At 40.0% G+C, this 21051-nt stretch overlaps 1 protein-coding gene across 2 annotated transcripts in view; it reads left to right on the plus strand.

Annotated features, from left to right (window-relative positions):
- Positions 1–21051, plus strand: part of TBC1D4 (TBC1 domain family, member 4) — a 53806-nt gene that overhangs the window by 16976 nt on the left and 15779 nt on the right. Inside the window, exons 6-13 of one of the 2 annotated variants that reach the window (XM_010292795.1) lie at positions 1152–1243; positions 2052–2162; positions 2816–2935; positions 6646–6720; positions 7745–7971; positions 9864–10013; positions 19198–19358; positions 20277–20486. In XM_010292795.1, the coding sequence (XP_010291097.1) occupies positions 1152–1243; positions 2052–2162; positions 2816–2935; positions 6646–6720; positions 7745–7971; positions 9864–10013; positions 19198–19358; positions 20277–20486 (1146 nt within the window). The remainder of the gene's footprint in view (positions 1–1151; positions 1244–2051; positions 2163–2815; positions 2936–6645; positions 6721–7744; positions 7972–9863; positions 10014–19197; positions 19359–20276; positions 20487–21051) is intronic. The other variant, XM_010293542.1, reaches the window with a different exon arrangement.

Consider the following 21051-nt stretch of genomic DNA (forward strand, 5'->3'; position numbering starts at 1 on the left):
GTCTGGTGATGATGATGCTGATAATTGACAGTTCTCCCATTCGTTGAAAAGTCACTATTGCTACTTACCTCCCTCTGGAGGCTGAAAAGCAAAGTATAAAATCTTAGTGGAATGAAATCTGTTAGGTTGTGACTGGTATTTTCAAGGTTTAACAACAGATATTCAGAAGTGATAAAGCATAACCGGGAAAGTCTGTCAATGCAAAACTATAGAGACTGATATTAATAGGCAGTGTAAGTATCTTGAATACAGGTACTTGCAAGCCTGGGATAAAGATCCAGTATCAAGATAAAATCTTTTCTAGGGTGACAATTTGAGTATGATACTAGTGTTTCATAAACTTTGTATTTAGTGACTAAAAGACTTCTTTTAGTGTCCCTTTCTTTTTATCCGCCTGCACTGTTTAGAGTCTACAAGTTTAGCGTAATCAAACCCAGGGCTTCATAACTTCAGAAAATCTTTATCTGTTCTGATCGCAATTCTCTATGAATGATGTCTACTTTGGATAGAAAAACCATATATCTTCATCTGATTTGGGGGATTTTGTTTTCCCCCATGGTTTCTGTAGATTCCTAGATCAAGCTCTGTGAGCAAATGTGCGCTTTATCAAACATCAGAAATTCTTTCCTTTATTCTTTCAGCTTTTATGCTGCTCTTGCTTTTAGAAGTGTCTTCAGTTCTGTGGTATGACCTGTATCCTACCCATTCCCTGTGTAGAAATGCATCTAAACTTTTCAGTTAAAAGCATCTGAAAACTTCTGAGTATCCCATGCATTGAGTATCTTTCCAGTTCCTTGGTCTGTTCCTCTCTTCCTCCTCTTCCATGCGATTGTCAGGCTTGCATCTTTGTGAGCTTTTAGTAGTAGGACAGAAGATGTCAGTAGGGTAGCGAGCACAACCTTTTACACAGGAGCCAGACACTTAGCTGCTGCTAGTTCTATTTTTACTGCTAAAGAAAGGAGACAAAACCATGTGGTTTAGGAAAACCTGAAGTATTTTGTATCATGTATACTGCAGATATACAGCTGTCATATGTTAAACCTTGTATAAATCCAAACGCAGGCTTATATCTTCTACTGTTATTTTTTTCAAAAGTTTTTTGAGAGATCATTTTAGAATCTAGAAGCTTTAATGTTCCTTTCTTTTCTCAGGACTCTATCCACCAAGAGCCAAACTTGTAATTCAGAGACATCTGTCATCACTAACTGATAATGAGCAAGCAGACATTTTTGAACGTGTTCAGGTAATACGTTAGAAGGTATTTCAAATTTGAAAAAGACCATGATAAAATGGACTAGGTATTTTTTTCTTCCAATTGTGTTTGTTTTGTTATGTAGCTTGTCTAGAATTTACTATTGTTCCAGCAAACGTCATACTGAAATAGCATGCTCCAACCCTAACCTCATGTGTGATACACTACTATCAGAAAAGTTTTGTTTCCCAAGTCTGCTGAGGTGCCCTGTGTTCATACCTGGAGTATTTTTTTTCTGAGCATATTTCTTCATCTATAAACACATTTCCCTACTTGAAAGTTGTGTGGGAGTGAGTTGAGAGCAGGTGAGACGTGCAGGTATCAGGAAAGTGTCTGACATTTTCAGAAGCTCTCTTTTTTGACTTATTCTGAGGCAAGATTCTGGTGTAAGCAAGTGTACTCAACTGGATGAAGTATACAATAATTTAGGCTTCCAAAGGCTACTCTCTGCTGTAGCTGCCTGAAGAAGGGAGTGGCTGTTTGGTTTTCCTGGGTTCCTTATTCCATTTATAACGCTGTACAATGGCAGACAACCTTCGAAAACAAAATGTGTCAGTGTAAGGCTACCTCCTCTCCACAGCCTGTAATATTCTCCATATGGAAAGTTCTGGTCTATTTTGCTCAGGAGTATGAAGGCACACAAAAAATTGACAATTGCAATTTGACACACTCAAATAGTGCACTCTGGCATCTGGTGTATCAGTATATTAACTTCAAACTATACATACATATGGAGGGGAAAGCAAGCAAATCATGACTTGAAAGACAACTTTTTTCTTTTCTTTGCTGTTACTGACAGAAAATGAAGCCTGACAATGACCAGGAAGAAAATGAACTTGTGATCTTACATCTGCGCCAACTCTGTGAAACTAAGCAGAAAACGCACATTCACATTGGTGAAGCAGCATCGGTAAAGCTTATTTTTGTATTATTCCTCTCCCTCCTTCCACCCTATTCAAATGCAACATTGAATACTACCAGGGCCACTGCTAGAGTTCATGAGGGATAGCTGAAAGTTGGGTATTGTAATTAAGGGAGGACTGTGAAAGAGAAGTAATTTGATTTGATTTACAATGGCATGCTTGTCTTTTTTTAAGTTTGGGGGGCAGGAAGGCAGGGAAGACAGACAACCCATTACTTTAAGGTCTAGGTTTCCTTACAGTGTAAGGATACCTCTCCTGTCCTTTTCTTTCCTCCCTGATCCACACTCCCAGTCATTTCTATGGGGAATAGGGATGAAGAGGTCATTGGTTTCAATTTAAACTACAAACTGACCTAGCAAAGGAAATGGGTAACAGTATTGTTAATTGATATGCTTTTATGAGATAGTCCTTAAGGATGAACTGTGCCTTTAACTGTGGGTTTGGGGTTTTTTCTGAGTTTGTTTTTTTTTGGGGGGTGTGGGGGTTTTTTGTGGGTGAGGTTTTTTGTTTTTGTTTTTTTTTAAAGAAAGGCCAAGGGTATGTTGTTCATTATGTAACTTGGTTCAGTTCTAGTCTTTGGAGGTCTGCAATTGCGAAAAGAATTGCCAAAGCTGAATTGTGTCCTTGCTCATTTCAACAGACCATTTCTAACAGTGCGATTCCAGAAAGCACCACCAGTGGTGGCAGGTTTAAACTTGACATTCTGAAAAACAAGGCCAAGAAATCCTTGACTAGCTCTCTGGAAAATATCTTCTCAAGGGTAAGATTAACAACTCATTGTCAGCAGCTCTCCGGGATACCCTTGACAGTAAAGACCTATCAGATTTTCTTTTGGGTTTTTGCCTCAGTCTGATAAATACTTAATGAAGCGATATCCCTGTTGTGAAATCTGAGGGTTATAGCTGGGTTGATTGTGACTTAACTGTGCTAGAAAGTTTATGGTCGGTGATTGTGACTTAACTGTGCTAGAAAGTTTATGGGAAGGCCATAGGGGAAAAAAGACAAATTTTTCTGAATAATGAATGTTAATTGTAGGTGGCAAGTGAGTTATCTGAGCATGATCAGATGTGTTGCTTCAGAATAAAAAAATTCAATCAGGATGGTTGTATGATCCCATAGAGACATGTTATCTTTTTGAAAGTGTGACTAAATATTCTTGCATAAGCTGGAAATCTTTTGGCCTTACTTCTCATAGCTAAAATTACTCATATCTGCATAAGCTGGAAATCTTTTTGGTTTGAGAAGTAATGCCTTACTTCTCATAGCTAAAATTACTCATATTGGTCACTAAGAATCCTTAGAAAATAGTAACAAAGTTGTTCTTTTTCAGGGAGAAAAAAAGAAGACAAAGATTTAAAAAAAAAGTGACTTGGTCTTCGTTTCAATGTTGCTAGCCAAGTATGATGTGGAATTGCAGCTAATTACTGGAACTCTCCTGCATTAAATAGCCTTTTAAAGAAGTCATCTGAATTGCAAGTTTTGCTTAGTGTCCCCTGCTCAGTAGGGAGAGCCCTGAAAGCAGAGAAGAGGCATATAGAGGAGTAACTGAGGAAGGCTGGGTGCCTGGGATCCAGTATGTCGTTACAGAGAAAGTGTGATGAGCTGTGAATCCTGGGTGGTGAGGTCTAAATATAATTTGGAGCAGTGAAATTAAGTTCTTCCTGCTAGTAATTTTAAAAGTATGATGCTAAATCAAGGCCTAAGTTGCACTTGTCCTGTAGCTTATATAGGTATGTCATAAAGTAACCTGCAAACGTAGTATGCCATAGATGTTCCCCATAAAGGAGGCAAAATATTATTTGCCAGGGAGAATGCTTAGAACTGTTTGTAATTAAAGTTAGATGTGGATTTGACCTAGGACTGAAGCTAGTGTTAAAACTCTTCTGGCCAAATCTGGCCTGTGTTGTGTAGCAAGTTTTACACCCTAGGGACTTGGTCGGCGGGGGAGAGAGAGAGAGTGTGTGCAAAAGAGAGGGATGACAGAAGATCTGGATAACTTCAGCAGTCTGGAATATCATAAAACGGTGACAGCTACAGTCATGCTTGTGCTGAGTCTGATTTCTTTTCCACATCTAAAGGACATGTGACTGGAAAGTGATCTAGTTCTGACGGTGGGTCACTAACCCTGTGGTGGTTGTGGAATAAACATACATCACTGGGAAGAACATGGTAAAGCAGCCCTGCTATATACAGATGTACTAGCACTTTGATCATGTCAAAGAAAAATTATTTAGATGAAATGCACTGCTTAAGTTGAAGAGTCTCTGACAGGAAATTGCTCATACATTGTTGTTTTTGATGTAGTATGTTCCTTCTCACCAGGGACACTGTGACATGCTGCATGATACAGTATAAGGAGGTACACGGTCCATGATTGATTTCAAGAGAAATACAAACACGAGTCTGGATTAGGGCCATTTTAAGCTTGCTATTTATGACATGGACTTGCTGTTGTGAGGAAGGTTGTCTCATCTTTAACTTGAAACTGCCAAGAGATCAGGAAGAGCAGTATGTTGTAGTGAATCGTGATACACATAGAGGTTCATCCTTGCAGATCCGTTTAAAGGTTATGCAATGCAAGACCGAGAAAAATGGTTCACAGTGCAGCTCAACCACTAATTATTTACTTAAAGCAGGTATATATGACAAGTGTCTCTGTGCACGTATACGGTGTGTTATGTGCATATGTGTGTTACACAGTGACTATTTCAATATTTATTATTCCTCATTAGACTATTGCAACAAGCCTAATGGATTGTGGCTAATTCCTAAAGGTATTTAGGCACCAAATACCTGTCAGTGTGGTGGGTTTTCCTCTCCCTTAAGCCAGCTGCAAATCATATGGTATTGATGTAAGATGCTAACTATTGCATGATTTATCATCTTTATTTTAAGTATATTTAGTAACAAAGAGACCAGGAAAGAAATTCAGTAGTTGTTTTTTGGGGTTTTTTTGATGTGGTTTTTTTTTTTTAATTGGCATTCAACATCTTCTGGTAGATAAAAAGATTTAGGTAAAAGTCACTTTACATGGGGGAGAGACTTACACAGCCTCAATCTTAGCAAAATTAGAAATACGTATGTAGTAACCAGGTATCTAGGAACACTTTAAGTGGATGACTTCTTAGCTAGATAAATAGCATCAAGTGACATTTTAAGCTACTTGAAGGACTAGCTGCTCGCTAGTCACCATAGGGAAACATGCTGGGTTCTGTGCTCTGGCTTCCCTTAGTCCCACAGGAATGGCATTTTTTCACTTGTTTGTTTTGCTGGACTGATCTTATTTTTTTCAGGTTTGAATTGAAGACAGGCTGTGGCTTCCTAATTAGGTACCTCAGAAAAATAAATACAACCTCTCTTTCACCTTATGAACAGATTTCTTCCAGCTCATGCTGCACTAACCTCTCCTGTTGTTATTTTTTCTGAACCAAAAAGCCCTTCTTACAGTGCCAGAAGTGTGTGTGTGTGTGTGTTTTAAAGCTAGAGAGAAAGTTCCAGGTTACCTTTGCTCTTGTTTTATTGTGAGGGTCAGTGAAGAGATGCTTCAGGCAGAGTATTCATTGGTAATGAGCTTAAATGGGATAATGTACTTAAAGGTCACTCTAAGTCTTGAAAATAAACCCTATTAGGATAAAGTAGGCTAAATAAATACTGCTGATATTGACAAAACTTCCCCTGTAGTTCCAAGGATGCCAATAAAAGCTCTACCTATAGTTTTCCTAAAACCTAGGCTATTTTTCCCCTGATAAAGTACTGAAAGCAACTTACTTCAGCAGTCGGAGGTGTCCAACAGCGTACATCCCCCATGTTTCATGGGATTTAAGTTAGGAGTGAAAGGTAGTCAAAAGTATTACAGCTCTGTTACCTCTTCCTGTGAAACCAGATGACTGCTAACAATTTCAGCAAGGATCTGCTAACGCTAATTTCTAGCAAATTTTACCCAGGGTTATCTGCATAATAATCGAAAAGGCTTGTTTGTATCTGGCACTATTTGGCTGCACTTGCAGCCAGAGAACATTTTTTCCCCAGTTTTAGTGCTTTCATTACTTTTGCCAAGGTGGAATTAATTTGCTTGAAATGTCTAGATATGAAGTAAACTGTTTAGATTGTAGTATGTCAAACGCATCTGTTAGCTGCAGTGCATGCACAGTACTGAAGTCTGGAGCTTTTTGAGCTTAGCTGTTTAAGCCAAATCAGCTATTTTACTCAAATGGATCAAGAAATAGTCAGTTGTTTCGGACAACAGGTTTAAAAACCGTGGGAGCAGGGTGGGAGAAGTTACAGTTTTGCCAGCTGAAGATGTCAGTGCTTGTAAAATCCAGCGCTTGGCCCATGATCTGTGGTCTTACGTCAAACGTGTCACATGTCTGAACTGCCCTGTGTTCACCTGCGCAGCTGTTGCCATCTTTGCTTAACCTTCAGAAAAAGAGGAAAAAGACCAGATTAAACTACTCGCCTTTTTTCTTGCAGGGAGCCAACAGAATGCGAGGCCGCCTGGGAAGCGTGGACAGCTTTGAGCGCTGCAACAGCCTTGCTTCTGACAAAGTACGTAAGGAGCTTAGTTAAAATTGGCACGTTTTCATGTGTGGGTGTTAATGAAGTGTAAACACGGCAGTCTGCTTCAGTTTGAAAGAAGTAGCACAAAGCACATCAATTCACAAAACTCAAATAAGAGTTTCCACTGGGAGCAGAGTGTGTAAGAAAGCTGGCATATATGTTGACTTGAAGCTTCAGCTTTAATCTGTTCTTGGATGGCCAGTCCTTTTTTCTGCACTTTCCTTGCTTTTAGAAATAGCAGGGAATTTCTGGTTGGCTTCTGCCTTATTTCGCTGAGGTAATTAAAAAAGGTTGTATCTCAACAACAGGAAATACTCTGACGGTGAAGAATCCTTTCTGTAAGTACTAGCTGCTTTAGGGAAGTAAGAATTTTTGACCTAAAACCGGCTGTTGGGGATGCTGTATGGGGGCAAGTGGGTGGGACTCTGTTCACTTTCTTTTTGTTTCCTGTTTTTAACGTTTTACCTCACGTGAGGATTGGTTGCTGGTTTTCCCAGGAGGTGAAGATTCTGTTACGGTTTTCCTGCTACAGCTACTCATAAACTGGCTGTGTAATAACAGTCTCTCTTCCAGGATATCGCTGTTATATCAGGAAGTATGGTACAGGAAGTATGCTCGCGATATGTCGAGGAAACTAGCTAAAAGCGGTTTCCCTACTCTTTTCAATTCCTGTCTTTTCCTGAAAGCACCAGAAGTCCGGTAGCTGGAATGTCGGTCCCTGTGAGAGGATGCTTAGAGTAACTAGTATGTTGTTTGCATTGTATATGTATTTTTATTCCTCCCTCCTGTTTCTTTCTCTCCTTTTTTTTTTTTTTCTAAAGAAGGATGCTGCTGGTTTGGAGTACATTATCAAAGGATGTCTGGTTTTGGTGATAATTAGCATACAATAGGCCATGACCAAGAAAGGGGAGAGGCTTTGGTGCCCCGATGCGGCGCACGACCCGTGGGGTTAGGCGAGAGCTCTCGTAGGGCGCAGAGCGGCAGGCCTCACTCCGCCGGCACTTCCTTTCAGGACGCTTCGCCAGGCGATTCCCCGCCAGCTACTCCTCCGGCGTCCCCCGTGTCCTCGGCCTGGCAGCCTTTTCCCGAGGAAGACTCGGACTCCCCCCAGTTCAGGAGGCGCGCGCACACCTTCAGCCACCCCCCCTCCAGCGCCAGGCGGAGGATAACCTTCCAGAACGGGAGGTCCCAGAGCGTCCGGTCCCCGCTGCTGCGGCAGAGCTGCGTCGAGACAGCAAGGTGAGTCAGGGCATGCCGCGCCACGCGCCTGCTGTCTCCCGCGGTTCCAGCGCACGAGCCTCACCCCTGTTCCTTCTTACGGAAGCTGTTTCTACACTGCTCCGGACTTTTTTTATTTACTTATTTGTTATTTATTTTCAGCCCGTTTTCTCCCCCTCCGAGTAGTTCGGTGCTTTGCGGTAACTCACTAATCCCTAAATTAGTGATTCGGGGGAGGCGTCAATCCAGCGAATTGATCGTCGGGCTAGGTGCCGGTGCTAATCTGTTTATTTACTTATTTGTCTCCTCTGAGCTGAGCCTTATGTGTCAGTGTCGGTAGTCAGGCCCTTTGGAGAAGAGGTCCTCGCTGCTTTTAACCATGGTAGCCTGATGGTTTTATGCCGGGATGAAAAAGGCACTGACAGCTTCAAGTGTCTGTTGCTGTGTTAGCCAAGCTTCCAGAGAGTATGTCCAGAACTAAAACTGCTGAGGAGTCTCACAAAAGGACTTAAGGATTAAACGCCTCTTCTGAACTGTGAGGCATGCGATTTCCCTGTTTGCCTCTCTCAGAAGCTTCCCTCTGTAAGTTCTTCCCCCTTCCTTCTTGGAGACTCTCCAGCTATTATCATGTGGGATGCTGCTCCTTCAGGAGTTCCTTCCCTCAGTCAGAAGAGGTCCCCACAGCTCACTGTGGTCATCTTTGGTTGTACTTTCTCTCTCTGCCTCCATTCTGGCCATCTGCAGTAAGCGACCGTGCAATCTCCAAAACCTTCACAAAATTCAGGCCCAGATGAGCTGAATTTTTTCTGTTGGAGGAGAACTTTCTCCAAACTACTCGTCTGTTTCAGTGCTTGGCTGCAATTAGGCTTTTTGTGGGCTCTTTCAAAAAATGGCTTTAAATAATTAGTTTCTCACTCGTTTGATATCGAGATTAAAATATCAGTGTGAATGCCGCACCAGCTTGTAGAGAGAGGCAAAAAAGTTTATTCTGTTTAAGAGAATGGAAGGAGGTGAAGGGTAAAAAACTAGTCTTGAAATATCTGTGTTACGTTGTGTTTCTGAAGAGATAAATAATGTGGTTTTTACTGAGATAAACTTTGGTTATGTTTTTTTTTTCCACTGACTCTTTTGTATGCAAACAGGAAACCCTGACAGTTCAAACTGAAGGACTTGCTGACTTCACTTCTTTGTAATAACTTTTAAGAAGTCACTGATTAAGTGGCATCATCAGCAGATTTTCAGTCAAAACAGTTTGTAACAACTTGGTTCTAGGCTGGGATTTTTCCTTCTCTACTTTCCTATTGAGGATTAATCAAAAATGTTAAGGAAAAGAAACTGAATTAATTTTTATCTCTGTGTGTGTCCCAGCACTTGTTACTATTTTAAAGTAATGTTTAACTGTATAGTAGGACTATTTTTCTTGATTTAAACACTTCACAAAAATTTATCCAAAATTAAATTCAAATGTTTAAATTTAAATATGCATTTAAATACTCTCTATTTTCTAATGTGTTCTAGCAATACGTGTTATTTACAAGAGTAAGAGAAAGCTGAAGGGGAAAAAACAAGGTGGTTCATGTTATTGGAAACAAGTTTCTAAGGATATTTTCTGAATGTTTCAGAGATTCTTTTTCTGAATTTGCTTTGAGAGTAAATCTGGCTAACGAAATAAGGTGGTCTGCCTGTTCTGCATGTCACTGAAATGTTTCTTAAAAGAAATAGGGTGTAATAGCAAAACGAGTGTCACTGGGGGAACTGCCCAGTAGTGCAGTTGGTACTTTTTATCTTCTGGAAAACAAAGTTACTGTAAACCAAGATGAGGTACTTTGCCAATGTCTTTAATCTGGATGTTTTGTTGTTCTATCCAAATCCATGCTGACCCAGTCTGCTGTGTTCTCTTGTTGCCTGCACAGCCCTATTGTAGGGGTTCGGCGCGCTCTCAATGAGAGTGAATCTGCGTCACCTGGTCTCCCCTCCTCTGTCTCTGCCCCTTCTTTCCTGAAAAGCTTTTACCAGGGCTCAGGAAGGTTGCTCCAGCACTCAGAAGGTGACTTCTCCAAGAGGTGAGAGCTTTGTCTCCTGCCTAGTTCTTCAGTGCCACCAGCGTAACAACAGGATTCCTAGTGCAATGCAGCACATGGGATGTCTTCCACTCTGCCTTGTGCTCCTGCATTTCTAACAGACTTCCTAAGTGCTTGATGCAAATGGGCCAGCAGGCTTTTGGCCAAAAACCACTGTTAAAAACAGAGGCTTGTCTGCTGACATCTAGTAGCAGTGACCTCTTTCTGTTGCGGTGTTGCAAATCTGTTGCATTGGTTTGTCACTTGAAATGCAATGGTTTTTAGGATTGTCACGCCAATTTAATGCTTTCTCTGCTGAATACAAACCAGCATGTGTTGCTGTGATCATTGGCATGTGAAAATAAGGAAAGAGCAATGTGAAGAGAGCACAGTACTAACGTGGGATGCCTGTGCATGAGGAAGGGGAAATGCCAAGTTGGCTAGGGGATACTAGCTATGAGATGTTCGGAGAACCAGAAAATAACTTGTAGTTGAAGAGGAGTGGGGAAGAAGCGAAGGTACAGAAATGGCTTTCTGAAATAGGTGCGAAAGACTAAATATCTGAATGGAAGTCACACTTTTTACTGTAAGAATAGGCCCTCCTTCAGGAGGGTGCTTGAGGAAACTGTGTATGCGTTATTTTCTGAAGCAGGCCTATAGTGAATAAGGTGGAGCCATAGTTTTGAACTTCATCATGGTTTTTTGTCAGTTGTTGGCGCTTTTATTTGTCCTCTGTCAGTGACAACTTTTTTTTACTTTGTCAGTCTGTCCATGTTCACTGAACTATACTTGTGTTTCTGGTACTCTTCATCTCTGAGTGTGGCTCCCCCCTAATAGTTCCTAACAGGAAGCTGTGGAGTTGTAGAAGATGCTTTTGTGACTGTTTCTCCCCGGAAAAATAACAGTAGATTGCATTCTTACCAAAAACAAGTGTTGATGAGATTTGGATTCTGGCTGTGTTAGGACTCTTAACACATGGGGATTTCAGTTGTATGAGATGGGTGTGGAAGTTCTTAGGGGTACCTAAAGAAACTTTTTCACTTTGTGGAATGCAGTTTCGTTAAACACAGATTAGTTTGTCGTCTCCATTTTAGGGTAGATCGTAAGAAATTGTGTAAATATACAAACTAATGTTAGAGGCAGTTGACTTAAAGGTGGCTTTAAGGTGCAGTTTGTGTTAGTTATCTCTAATAATGTATAGGTTAGGATAAATACAAAGTCCACATCATGTCCTTAAGCACACTGTATCCTACCTTTCACTGACAGTTAAAGTGTCTGTTTCTGGCCTCTAATACGTAATTGCTGTACAGCATGCAGCCAAAACCTGTAATGTAGACACAATCACAAAACACCTAGTGGGAGATTTCTACAGTTTAGGTCGTTCCATCAGAATAAACTTGTGCAGACATAGAATAAGGTGAGACATCCTTACAGGAATGTGACTACATAGCCTTAGTGGCAGGACCACTGCTGCCCCTCCACCCCCATTGTCCCTCAGTTCCACAGCTTTTAAGAAGTAAAGGTTAAATTGTCTGGATTCACTTTCTAATAGAAGGATAATGTAAACTAATTATTACTTAATTTTACCATGTCTTTCCAAAACCAGTCTTAGAAATACCTCACAGTTTTGAAGAGGGAATCACTTTAAGGTGACCCCACCTTTCTACGCAAGCACAAATGAGTAAAGAATAATCAGTGTATATTTTTGAAATTTGAGAGGAGAGACTGACATCTCATCCAGTGTAGAAGTAGCCTTTTAATATTGCCTGTCATAAACCTTGTGTCCAGTAATAGTTACTTCATAAGTAAATTAGATGCTTAGATTTTTCCATTCCCTACTGCACTGCAGTAACACTAGATTAAGTAGCAGGTTGAAATTCAAGTTGAAATTAAAGAAACTGATGAGTGCACACCAGGGAGTGCAGACAAATGACAAAAAAATAACCTCTTCCAGACTACCTTGGATTATTTGGGTTCCAGTCCAACTTTGTTTCTGTGTTCCCTTCAGTTAGCAAGCTTGGCTGAAGCTGAACCAACGCCCAGGTCAGTTTGTACAGGCAGCTGTATCCCATTAAACCTAGCTTTCTGGATTTGGGGAATGTAGGTATTGAGTATTGTACTTAAAACTGTACTTTAATGCCAGCTAATTCCAAGCTGAAATGTCTGAGATACTACTCTTTCTGGATTTGGTTATCCACGCTAATCAAGATACTGTGTTTCATTATAATGGAGTTTTGAACTGTAAGGTGGGGAGATCTTCAAATTAGGAGCCGCCCTGTTTCTACCTAGGTTTCATAGTATACAGGTTTCTGATACCATTTAATCTTGAATTTGTGTGAAACCTCTTGTGAAAATGGAATCTCACAAGCTATAGATCTTGCTGGAAGCAACTGGGCTGTAAGGAAATTGTAGTAGCAAGGGTGAAGTGTTGGCATCTAGTTGGGTTCATGAAGTGAATGCAACAGATATATTCAGAAAGAAGTGCCAAATGAATAATGCTGATGTGATAAGAGTGACTGAGGTAATCCATCCGTCACTTGAACTGGCTAATGGCTAATGAAATATGTTGCCCAACTGATCGTGGCTGAAACTCTTTACCTCTTTAGCTTGCAAATGTGTGCCTTGCTGTCAGGTTTATGAATGAGAGGAAATTAAGATGTTTTATGGTATAGTTTTTCTTGTGGGTCAGTTTGTTGTGGGGTTTTCGGTTTTGTGGGTTTTTTTTTCCTTTGGTTATTTTTCACAGAGAGGGCCATCTTCTATCCCAGTAGGGTCAACAGGGGAGGTGTTCTTGGCATTCTTATATGAGTGTATGTTAGGTTGGAATTGAGCATAGTATGGCAGTCCTCCACAATCTGAAGACTATAAGCTGTTTAACTGTTAGGAGCCCCAGTTAAAATGTCAGTGCATTTTTCACTCTAAGAATAATCATGGTACACATCACTCATGATGTGTATTCTAGCCACATTGCACTGGAGAAGAATTCTTTATAGTATGACTTCCCTTACCATGTATCTTTGAGATGACATGTGATGTGGCAGGCAGCTTTTCTTGGTGTTCTGGTGAACTTGAATGTGCAGGAGCAGAGGCAGTTTCAGTCTGAATTCATTTTAGAAAGATGTTTGATTTGTAGCAGTCAGGTGGGCCTATGCAAGTAACACCAAGCCAGGGTCAGCTGGGGAGCTGGGTGTTAAAAAGCAGCTCTCCTTATCATGTATGTGTCTTTATGTATTGGCCACTGTATAGAGGAGGATTCTGATCCATGTTTACATCACATTTGGCATATGGTCAGAAACTCAGGAACTGATAATAGGGTGTTGGAGATACAGTGGCTCTCACCTGATTGCAGACATCTTCATCTCATCTCATCAATGGAGAGAAGTTGGTGTTTCTGCAGCACAGTTGCTCTCATCCTAATGTGATTGTCTTTAATACTGTGACATTTACGGAGCTGATCCTGCCTATTTATCTGCCTTTCTTCCTGAACACTAATACAGCCAGTTCTGCCTGTCACTGGGGACATCTTCATTTAGAAAACATGAATCATGCCCTAGAAGTGTCTTGATCTTCATTAAAAAGGAAGCCTCAGTTGATTTGATAGGATTTAAATGGCTGCGTTGGGGCTACCTAAAGACAGGAGAAAAAAAACCTATTCTCCAGATAAGTCCACTGTGGTGAAAGACATACCTTTTTTTCCTAATGTTTGTGGAGAGACTGACCTTTTTGGGTTTAATTCTCTAATGATCACTACTGTGATGCTTTATGTGGAAGAGAGAAAACACCAATGTTTTCTGCTTTAAGGAATGAACAGTATAGTAAAGTTGGGAATCAACACAGTATTAATAGATGCCTTCAGAATGTTTTTACTGCATTGTCGATTCCTTTGTCCAGAGGGAAGTCTAGAGTGAAAATGGTCCATATAATCTTGGCTTTTGACAAGTATGTTGTGCAGTGTTTAATATTGAACGCAAGCATACATAAGGATTAAAAAAAAAAAAATCCTGCCAACACAGAGGTAAACAAACAGGAATTTGAGAGCATAATCTGTTTTCAAACTTTTATTTCTGTAACTTCTGGAATTTCTTACTCACCAGCTACTCCTGAAAGCTAGGCTACTGGAATAATCTGGGTTTTTTTAATGTAAAAATAAAAGTAGCACTTTTAAAAATGAGACATACTTCAGCATAGGTTTGACCAGCCCACACTGTTTCTGTTCATTGCATTGTTATGCAAGGATAATTTAAGCTGATTTATCACCACTTGAATTTGAACAGATTGTTTTTTTAAAACAGCTTCATTTCTTATGAAGAAAGTAAAATACTTGAGAATATTCTTTAAACAAAATAGTAGAAAGTAATTATTCAGAATAAAAAATATGATAAAAGTGAGAACCAATAGAGAAGTATAAACTGATTGGAACTAGTTTTTCTTCCTCCTGGAGGGGAGGAATACTTCATGTATGAGGCTTATATATAAGCTTCTGCCAGCTTAAGTCCTGGGAGTTGAAATATTAGCTGTCTTTCTGTACTTGATCTGAAGGATTTTTGGACCATCTCAGCCTCCAAATTGCAAAGTAGGTCTAGTTGATTCAATTGCTACATAAAGCAATCAAGAGAAGAAGTTGAAATGAAAGCAAACTGGGGAAAGATGCAAACCTTGGCATGAGCAGCAACAGTATTTATTCTCGAGTCACTTGGCTTGCATGGATTCAAGTGAAAAATAATTCAGATAAGTATTGTGTAAAGAGTTTATAAGAAATGGGATAGCTTTGTGTTTTTTTAAATACCAGTCTTTGAGAGCATTTTAGAGAACAGTTTTGGGAAAAGATTTGAGTAATTGAAACCAAGCAATAAGCATGTTTGTAATTTGAACAAGTTTTTTGTGTTTCTTCTTCTTTTTTTTTTTTTTTTTCCTCTTCTAAACTAGCTGTCTCATGTTTATGCTATGCGTTTCTGGTAGAATAGAGAATGGGATGGTGCTTTGGTGAAACTGATCTGCAGTTAGCTGAGATGAAAAACTTAAATTATCAGTATTCTGTACCTTTGAGTACTTGGGTTATTGCTTGTAACAGCTTAAGGCTAAAAGTACAGACTAAAATATTTGAGGCATTGCATTGAATTTATAGCTTTTTACTTTTTATTGTGTTTAAGTTGATGAATGCATTTTGGTTTCTGTGTTGGGTCAGGAGCATAGTAAGCAGCCTTTTGGAGAACCATTATTCTTCAAACTGAACTGTCATGAATTTGTCTTACATATAGAGTATTACATTGTTATCATTTTCCAGAGCCGCATGGGAGGTCTTTTTAAGTGATTAAAACAGGAACAGTAAGTAAAATCAATTGGAAATACTCCATTTTGTGGAATTTCTCTATTGAACTGTTTGGCTTTGCGCTTTCATATGTCCGTTTTACTAGAACCTGTACCACAATATAGTTACCATTTTCTTAAAATAAATAAATAAAAGTAAAGTAAAAAAAAAATCAATTCTTGCAATCATGGTCCAGTTTGCAGTTCTTAAATATCTCTTCTGTAGTTCATTAAGGTTTTTTATACTGCTATCTCTTAATCTTGCTCAGTTGCTGGTAGGTTGCAGCAGAACAGGAACTTGTAGAAAGTAGTTGAGTGTTTTTTCTTCTTGGTGGCTATGTCACCGTATAACCCAAGAAATATTCATCCTCTGTCTTGCCCCAGTGTCTAGGCTTTATAATCCATAGTTTATAGAGCAGTTATACATTTCTTGAGTTTGAGGTAGCAACTTTTCCTAAGAGTGGAAAACATCATTAAAAATGAGGTAACGATTGGACTATTTCATAGAGCAGTTATACATTTCTTGAGTTTGAGCTAGCAACTTTTTCTAAGAGTGGAAAACGTCATTAAAAATGAGGTAACGATTGGACTATTTCTCCTAGTTGACCTTGCAACATGCTTCCCGTGTAGATGTTTAAGCATGTATGTTGTCCAGAACAGGGTCTTGTCTTGAGAATTCTTAAGAAGAATTTTTCCCGTGGGTGTTTGAGGTTCATTATCAGTGCCCTGACAGGAAAGTTCTGAAAGTCTGTTTCCCCAGGTTGGGAAGTAGTGAAAACTCTGCTCTGCTTTCCAGTAGCAATGACTGAACTCAATTTAAGAAGTTGTTATTGTTGCTGCTGTTTTGAAGCTGCTTTTGCTCTTAGTCTCTCTGCTCACATTAATAAATCTCTTCATTTTGCAGGGAGCTGATAGCTAATGGTCAGATACATTTATTTTTTTTTAATTTACCCCCACCCTGTTTAGAGAAACTCTATGAGGTGTTGCTGGCCTCTCTAAGCAGAGCACCTACCTGCCTGGCTGTTAAAATCCACATCTACCTTAAAACCTGAAGTAATCTGGTTTCTTGCAAATATGACCAAGAGTGAAGCCAGCCAGTTGAGTTTAGGTGTGAGCGATGGTAAAGTCTAGGGACTAAGTATTGTGCAACTCCTGTTTCAAGGTGAGGAATATGTAATTGAGTCAACTCACCTGTTTTTTGTACCAACCTTCTGAACCATTTCATCACTGGATAGGAGACACTACCGTTTGACTTTGACTTCTTCCTGCTTTTACTCTGTAGGGTATTGTTTCACACCTTCAGATCTGATGTTAAGCTAGGATTTGTCTGTTTTGAAATGGGGAAACTTTCTTTACTCCCTTTCTAGCCTCCCTTTCCTAAATCTCAGTGTTTTCACAGGTGCCCTTGCCTTCCATTGAATATGGCAAGGTATGCACATGAGACTTTCAAAAGTTTTCCTCTCATCACTCATCAGGCAGCTCTATGAAAGAGGAAGTGATTAATGTTAGTTGCTCAAAATGGCAGGGAACTTTTGGAAGGGAGGGTTTAACAACAGAAACAGAGGTCTTCAGAACTGTATGGTTTGCACACTGCATGAGGCAGCACATGTGACTAATTGATCCCACTGTAAATTCTGCGACTCAAATGGTGTGAACAGCTTTGTTCCATACCCTAAAATAGCCACCCTCTTATTCTGACTTTGTTGTAAATTTTACCACTGGTAATTGAACATTATTCTTAGGACTGTTTGCTTGTTTAGGGGCACAGTAGCTGAATGTAGGTTTTTGTGCATAGCAGTAGAGAGAAAGTTTTCATTTCCTTGTTACATAGCTTCTATTTAGTAAGCCCTGGAATGACTTAGATTTTGTGTTTTAACGTGTGATATGTAAGACGTGAAATAGCAAGAAGTAGTTTTGTTACAGTTATTTATAGAAACATGAATTATAATGATTAATATATCCAAACTTGATATCTTATTTCCGAGAGTTGTTGGACTGAAATACCTTTGGAAAACAGCAGCTCTAGATTCAAAATTAGTTTTGTAGTCTATGTTTAGCTAGTGCAAGCAGTGGAAGCTGGTGCAAGCTAGTGCAAGCACCACCAAAGACTGTGTAAGAGTTAGCCAAAGAAGATTGTCACAGGGTTTTCTGTAGCTATTTTGGTTAGCGCAATGTGAGGCTCTACTGAGACCATCTACTAATAGTATGACACATAGGGAACTGAGGCACTGTCGAAACTAAAATGGGAGTAGAGAGTAATTTGGACTGTTATGCAGGGCTCCCAGCCCACAGCGCTGTTCTTAGGGGAGAGCAGGTGCCTAATGCTGGGTAGGTGAACTTGAAGACACAATTATTTCTCTGCCAGCATATGGAAGCAGGGTCTGAGACCTGTGTATGATAGTGAGTCCAGTTTGCCCACTGAGGCTTACAGATGTCAGGGAGCTGTTGTAGATCATTAGCACAGGGACATCTTTGATCACCAAAAAGGCCAGTTCTAGCTTGGTGGATTATTATTCGGCACAACGTATTTGATCTGAAAAGTGCTGATTGAAACGGTGTAGCTGGTAGAGAGATGTAGCTGAAACTGCAGTAAGACATAGTCTGCCTCCCTTGCAGATCTCTCCTTTTGTGCAAGCCCAAAGTGGGGAAACTAATTGCAGCTGGCTAAAACAGTGATTGTCTGCAACTAACTTACCACTACAAACACAGTGAACACTTAACCTGCTGGGTTTTCCTTTCATCCATCTCTTTTTAGGGACTTTGCACTGTAGCATGGAAATTCTTCACAGAATGAAGGTTTGAGTGTAACTACTGCTGTGTTGATATAGCAGTCTTCCGTGTGATGAAGCTGAAGCTGCAGACACAGCTCCCCATATTTGATGCTGTCTTCCTAAGAAGCCTGTGTCACGCTGTTGATGTTGCGTGGAAGGATTTGTGGCAGATAATCAGTGTACCCATTGCTATATGAGATCTGTGCACCTACTCTACTACCACAGATGCAAAGTGATGAATTATTTCTGAAAGTGACTCAAGTACTTATGAAGGCTAAATGTCCTTTCTTCTGGCAACAGTCAGTAGAGAGGCGTGCCTGGTGTCCTCTTAAAATGACTCCCAGCAAAGCTTCCCTGTATCCTCTCCTTGCCTTTTCTAGCAACATAACCTACTATTAAAATTCCTGGGTAAATATATTTCTACATGGCAACTGGGGAGGAGATAAGTTCCTTTCAGGTCATTGTGGTATGAACTGAGCCTGCCCTCTGCTTGCAAAGGCTGTGTTCCTTCAGCTGGAGATACTGATGAAGCATGAGGACATTTGGCCCCGTTTGTGCAAGTGAAGTGTCCACTTCTTAAAGCACAGGAAAGAGGCTGCGTGAGAAGGCCCAGAGCATTGCCTCCAATGAAATATTGACTAGTGAGCTCATCATGCCATTTAAAATGGCACTAAATGGCGCGTTGTGCTCTGCTAAAGCAACAGCTGTGCCTTTAGGGGTATTACATCAGATTGCCCCTGTAAGACTAATGTATGGCAAAGCAAAACCCATTGTTGTCCATTTTAGAGGTTAAATATTACCATGTTTTTCTCTTAGCTTTTCAGAAAGTTTAGCTTTTATTCTGAGCTTCCAGCTGAACACTTCATGAATGCTGTGAATTCTTCCTGATGATATATAGTGCAAACATCACAGCACTGTGTTACAAGAAGACGACCGGGCACTTGTGAGGGGAAGCTCACATAAAGCATGCTTTGCCTTCTAAAGCTTTCCCGCAAATGCTCCTGCATTAGTTGTACATTAGACAGACGTAATAAAGATTTGCTTTGTTTTGCTTTCCCCTCCAAAGATGACTGACTTTGATTACCCCATCTGCTTTTTCTTTCCTTCAGTGATGGGGAGGGAAAGAAAAGAACATCAACCGTCTGCAGCAGTGAATCTCTAAATGCTGTGGGGGCCACACTCACACCTCGCCGCATCTCCTGGCGGCGGAGAATATTCCTGCAGGTAGCTTCACCTATGAATAAATCTCCTTCCAAGATGCAGCATCCAGGTCTGTGTGTGCTTTTAAAGAAAATAAACAAGCAGTTGTTACTGAATAGTTATTACCTTAGTGAACTGCAACATGCAAAAATATGAAAGGGAGAAGGGAGTCAGCTTGATACAATATTCTTGCTAGAACCTCACTTGAGATCAGTTGTACTCAGATGGCTTTAGGTCTTTGTTGCTTTAAACAAACGATTCTGTCATCAAAAACAAATTAATTGCAACCTGCCATGGCTGCACTGATAGCAAGGAAATGAAGAACTGCCTCTTGCTGACAAAGATATCCTCTTTAACAGTTAGCAAATTTTTACCCTATTATGCTTACATAATAGCAGTGTTTGCAGAAAATAGTAATTTTTCTACCTTATCCTTGTACTGCACATAGCACCTGTTGACTGTGTTAATAATTCTTATAGCTTTAGGTCATTTAGGGTAGAAAGCTCTGAAATATCTGAAATCCTGCTATACTGATATATCTGCATTGGCAGAATTCACAGACATAGGTAAATGACAAATTCTATATTTAGTGGCCATAAAGTGCTACAGTGCTGCCTATAGTGCATCTTAGCAGATGAATAAAGTTGTGTTTAGTATAGAGCCTGTTGTTAATCACAGCAGTAAACAAGCTCAGCTGTAAAGGAGACTTTATGGATAAATGCCTCTTTGTAACTCTAGAGGGAGCTAGCAGGGGAAAGGGTGACCCTTTATTTAGCTTTGTTGAATTTAAATATAATGTTATCTAATTTAAATAAAACACTTCATTTAAAAATAATTCTCTACTGTTGAAATGCATTTTCTCTGTCTTTGGAATCAGTGCCTCACTGCTGAATGTGGAAGACAGCTATTTTTGTTCTGCTGTGACTTAGATTTTCATGATATGTCAAACAATCTGAGTTTCCTGTAATAGCATTCTGATTCTTTGCAGATGGACATGACGGAAGTGAATTGTTACCATTATCCCCTCTTGCTCCACCCTTGGAGGAGGACCCTTTTGTTCTAGTACTGCAAAATGAGGATGGTCCAGATAACAGTGGAGAGAGGAAAAACTCGGAAGAACTACAAAGTCTGTGGAGAAAAGCCATCCATCAACAAATTCTGTTGCTTCGAATGGAAAAAGAAAACCAGAAGCTGGAAGGTTAGCTATTTAGAAAATACCCCTAAAAACTATTACAAATTCTGTGGCCTGAAGTTGAAAACTGTACTGGTGTTGGTGCCTCTAACAGAGGTCTGCTTCTGTAACTTTTTGGTTAGCAGTGCTAGAAAGAAATGTGTTCGCCTGTCTCACAGTCTACCAGGTTCTCTGTCCACCTGCCAACTCTTAATGAGTCACTTTAGTTAAAGGAGAAAGTGATAACTTTTCCTTTTTTAGTGCATGTTAGACAAAGGTTGCTACAGTCTGTGTTCTAGCTGACTAAGTCTAGGAATTCTGATGTGAAGGGGAGTAAGGAGAACAGACGCTTTGTGAACACTTAGTTATGGTAAACCTTACCCTCTATATCTTGTTTCAGTCCTTTGTATCACATGACATTTCTGTCCAGGCTTTCTGTACTTCATTAACCACATCGCAGTGGTAACTTACAAATATTTGAATCTAAATGTGATTTTTGAGCAACTGGCTCTTGAGGTATGTCAAAAAGTCATTTTTTCAGAAGATGAGATGATGTACACTGAAAATTAGTGCTGTTACTGAGGGATCTGAA

This window comes from Phaethon lepturus, unplaced genomic scaffold (assembly GCF_000687285.1).
Source record: "Phaethon lepturus isolate BGI_N335 unplaced genomic scaffold, ASM68728v1 scaffold1930, whole genome shotgun sequence".
Classification (NCBI taxonomy): Eukaryota; Metazoa; Chordata; class Aves; order Phaethontiformes; family Phaethontidae; genus Phaethon; species Phaethon lepturus.